The sequence below is a fragment of the Habropoda laboriosa genome, unplaced genomic scaffold (assembly GCF_001263275.1).
Source record: "Habropoda laboriosa isolate 0110345459 unplaced genomic scaffold, ASM126327v1 scaffold336, whole genome shotgun sequence".
Taxonomy (NCBI): domain Eukaryota; kingdom Metazoa; phylum Arthropoda; class Insecta; order Hymenoptera; family Apidae; genus Habropoda; species Habropoda laboriosa.
The window spans coordinates 236256-239619 of NW_017100454.1; the positions used below are offsets into that span (position 1 = coordinate 236256).

At 33.1% G+C, this 3364-nt stretch overlaps 1 protein-coding gene across 1 annotated transcript in view; it reads left to right on the plus strand.

The window, feature by feature from the left end:
• The first annotated feature begins 359 nt into the window (after positions 1-359).
• The window catches only part of LOC108575915 (RNA-binding protein 39), a 5813-nt gene continuing 2808 nt past the window's right edge, over positions 360-3364 (plus strand). The window contains 3 exon segments of the mRNA XM_017938849.1: positions 360-454; positions 538-611; positions 2871-2935. Coding sequence (XP_017794338.1) covers positions 558-611; positions 2871-2935 — 119 coding nt within the window. The 5' untranslated portion in view covers positions 360-454; positions 538-557.

Consider the following 3364-nt stretch of genomic DNA (forward strand, 5'->3'; position numbering starts at 1 on the left):
GTAGAGACTTTCAAAAAATATATTTCTCAAAATTGTTAGTCATATGCAGATTTTTCAAATTCACTAATTATTCTGTATACATAGTATACCTATCTATTGCGAGTAATATGAATAACCTTTCTCTCGTAAAAATAGTATTTAAAAGTGGGTAGAAACAAATTTTCTTATACAATTACTGAATAACAAATTGAAGAACAATTGATTAAATGTCAAGAAAAATTCTAGGGAAGTTTTCAAAACTTGTCTGAGAATCGAGTACCGGATCTCGAAAATAATACATTGTTTCGTATTTCCGGTGAGGGTGGCGCTTAGCTCGTTCATTCACATCCGGTCCTCCATTTTCTTTTGGTCATCTTCGTGTATGATTGCGTTCTTGTTCACGCACGTTCGTTATCGATCTTGCGTTTTCAGTAATTGTTAAACGTTCAAATCATATACGAGCATTTGTTAGTCTGTACGTTATACTAATATTCTCATAGATCTTTCATTCCGAACATCGTAATTTGGATTATCGTGTGCTAATGCGTGGTATTTCAGAAAGCTCGCCGACTCGCGCAATGGCGGAGGATTTGGATGTCGAGGCGATGCTGGAGGCGCCATACAAGAAAGGGGTAAGGCTTAATTTTTTTTGCTTTTCTATATATCTCGGTTTGCTCCTCCGAGGTCCTGACTTTTTTTAATCCTATAAAATCCACCTAATCTCGATGCACAAGAATCCAATAACGGTGCCGTACCGTTCTGGGTATGTGTTTTGTCGTATTGTGTTCGAGAAAAAAATGATACGTCCTTTCCTTCCCGTATATACATGTAGAACAAAGTACGCCCTTGTCTCATACCGACTATTGATCAATACCTCCGTTTTCTGTACTTATAGATGGTACGTAACATGTACCCTCGCGCTCGTAGGATGTTCGGCAGCGAGTTCCTAGAATGCACTTGAAATACGAGGTATTAAGAAAAGCCATCACTAACATCATTTTTACTTAATTCTTTTTTCTTTCTTTATTTCTGACATTTTTTTTTTCTAATCTTTTTTCTCAGAAATTGTAACGTTTATATATTATTTACGACGTAGATAGAATTGCTACTGTCACCTTTTTACGATTATAGAGAGAGAAAAAAAACACACGTACACAAAAAAATATGTTCTTTGTGTTAATTTATTTGGAAAGAAAAAGAAAAGCGAAAGATGGATTTGTTAGGTGCTGTTCTGCCATGTGCCATGCTATACTTTTGATCTTTATGACACATATGCGTGGAAGAATATAAATCAAGCGGTTTGTATAAGCATCGAATGCCTTTATACATGGATTCAATGAAATCAATGTCCTATGGTATTTTACATTTAGCAGGATAGTAATTTTTACTGGTGTCTTTTGTATTGTTAGGTGGAATAATAATGGCATTCATCTGTTTTTTAAAATTTCAAGCAATCCCATTGGCTTTGTTTTCTTTTAGTTTATAGGAATCTTATTTATGCATCTTTTTTATAGTCATGTATTAATTCTTCTTTTTTGGAAGAATTGCACATTGATATAATTATTTGAGAATAATAATGTTAGGAGGATAGCTGTATTAATGGGAAAATATTAAAATACAGTATACAAGCTACTCCTTATGTAGTAAGAGAGATAAAACAGGACTTACATTAAAAGTACTGCATTCCTTATAAATGGGGACAAACATATGATTCAAGTTTAACTTATTTAGCAATTTAAGATTGCTAAATATTTAATTAGTTTGTATAAAAATGTATTGTATATTAATAAATTTCAGTTTTGTTTTAAACATGTTAGACTTTTGTTTCTGTTTATTAACAGAATTAAAAATGGTAGGTTCAATAAGATGCTTATGGTGTTCTTTTTCTTTATAATTCTTATGATTTTCCATCAATATGACATTGTCTGTCTTATTTGAAAATTTGAGATAGTACTTCATAAACAAAATGCATGGTAAATTGGCAAGCAGGAAATAAATGATGTGGTATAAATGAGAAAATGTTTTAAAAATGCGCTCAAAATTGCTGATAATCTCAATGTTTCTTTAGAAATCAGTTGCATAAGAGGTAGATCAGTAACATGTACATTTAACACCATTACCATCATTTCATTACATTAATGCCATATACCAAGCGTATGTTCGCTTTAATCATCTGAAACATTTTCTCTACACAGCTAAGTCATCTTGTGATATATCTACTGGAAGCTGCAAATGATCGTTGATCGTTTTGTTCCTATTATGATATAGTTAAATCAATAAAAGTGCAGGGGCTATAGGTTAGCAATTAGGGTTCACATCTCGTGTTACATTAAAAACGTACTGTCTTTGATGAGGGCTCTCTTTTGCAGAAGAAAAAGGATGTGTGGTTGGCCATTGGTAGTTTAAGACCAAGGCATGCTCAACCCAAGATTGCAATGCTTTCCTAAAACCCGATAAAACGATTGGTAAGTTTGAGCCAGGTGAATGCGAGGTGTCGCAACACTATGCTCGCCCCGTCTCTCTCTGTCTCTCTCTCTCTTTCTTCTCTGTGTCCCCATCTCAGCCCCCTCAGACCGATATAGTCTACCTGGAAAAGAGAAAGAGCACGAGAGTGCACCACCGTCCAGCAGCAAATAGACCTTCGATAACATAGTACTCAAAGGAGAGTTGTCTACATGGTTATAAAGAATAAAAAATTAACTGAAGACAGAACTTCATTATTGATATATTTTATTTTTGAGACTACTGTCAAAATTTAAATTGTACAATATGTACACAATTTGTCTTTACAAAATTTACTAACGTTCTCTGATTTGCTTTTTGTCCCCTTGTTCGCGCGTCCCTGCCACATCGGCTGGCTGGCATGGCATTCAACTGTTTGCTGTTCGTAGGAGCAGGACTCCTCATCCAAAGACAAATCCTCCAAGGAGAATGGGTCTAGCCGTAAATCATCTGGGTAAGTACTTTTAATATAGCATAACTAATTTAATTAACGATTTGTGTTCACCACTATAATTGATATTTGGTAATATAAATAATTTCGTTATGTACAGTGATGTAAATGATTATACTGGGGAGCACAAAGTATTAAAAATAATAGAAACCTCCATTATTTTATTTTTTTGCCATATTGCAATTCATTATGCTACATAATATAATCATAATAAAAATTCCAAACAGTACAAAAAAATAAGTTTAAAGAAATTACCTCTGAAAAAAAAAAATAAATTTAAGAAAGTAAGAGGATTAGATCTTTTTAGGTGAAGAAACTGTTTCACTTAGAAAAAATTTTCTTTTAAAAAAATAAATAGAAATATCTAAGTTTTATTCCATTTTACTCCAACCATCTTATGTTGTATTGCTTATAGTATATTAAAACACATGT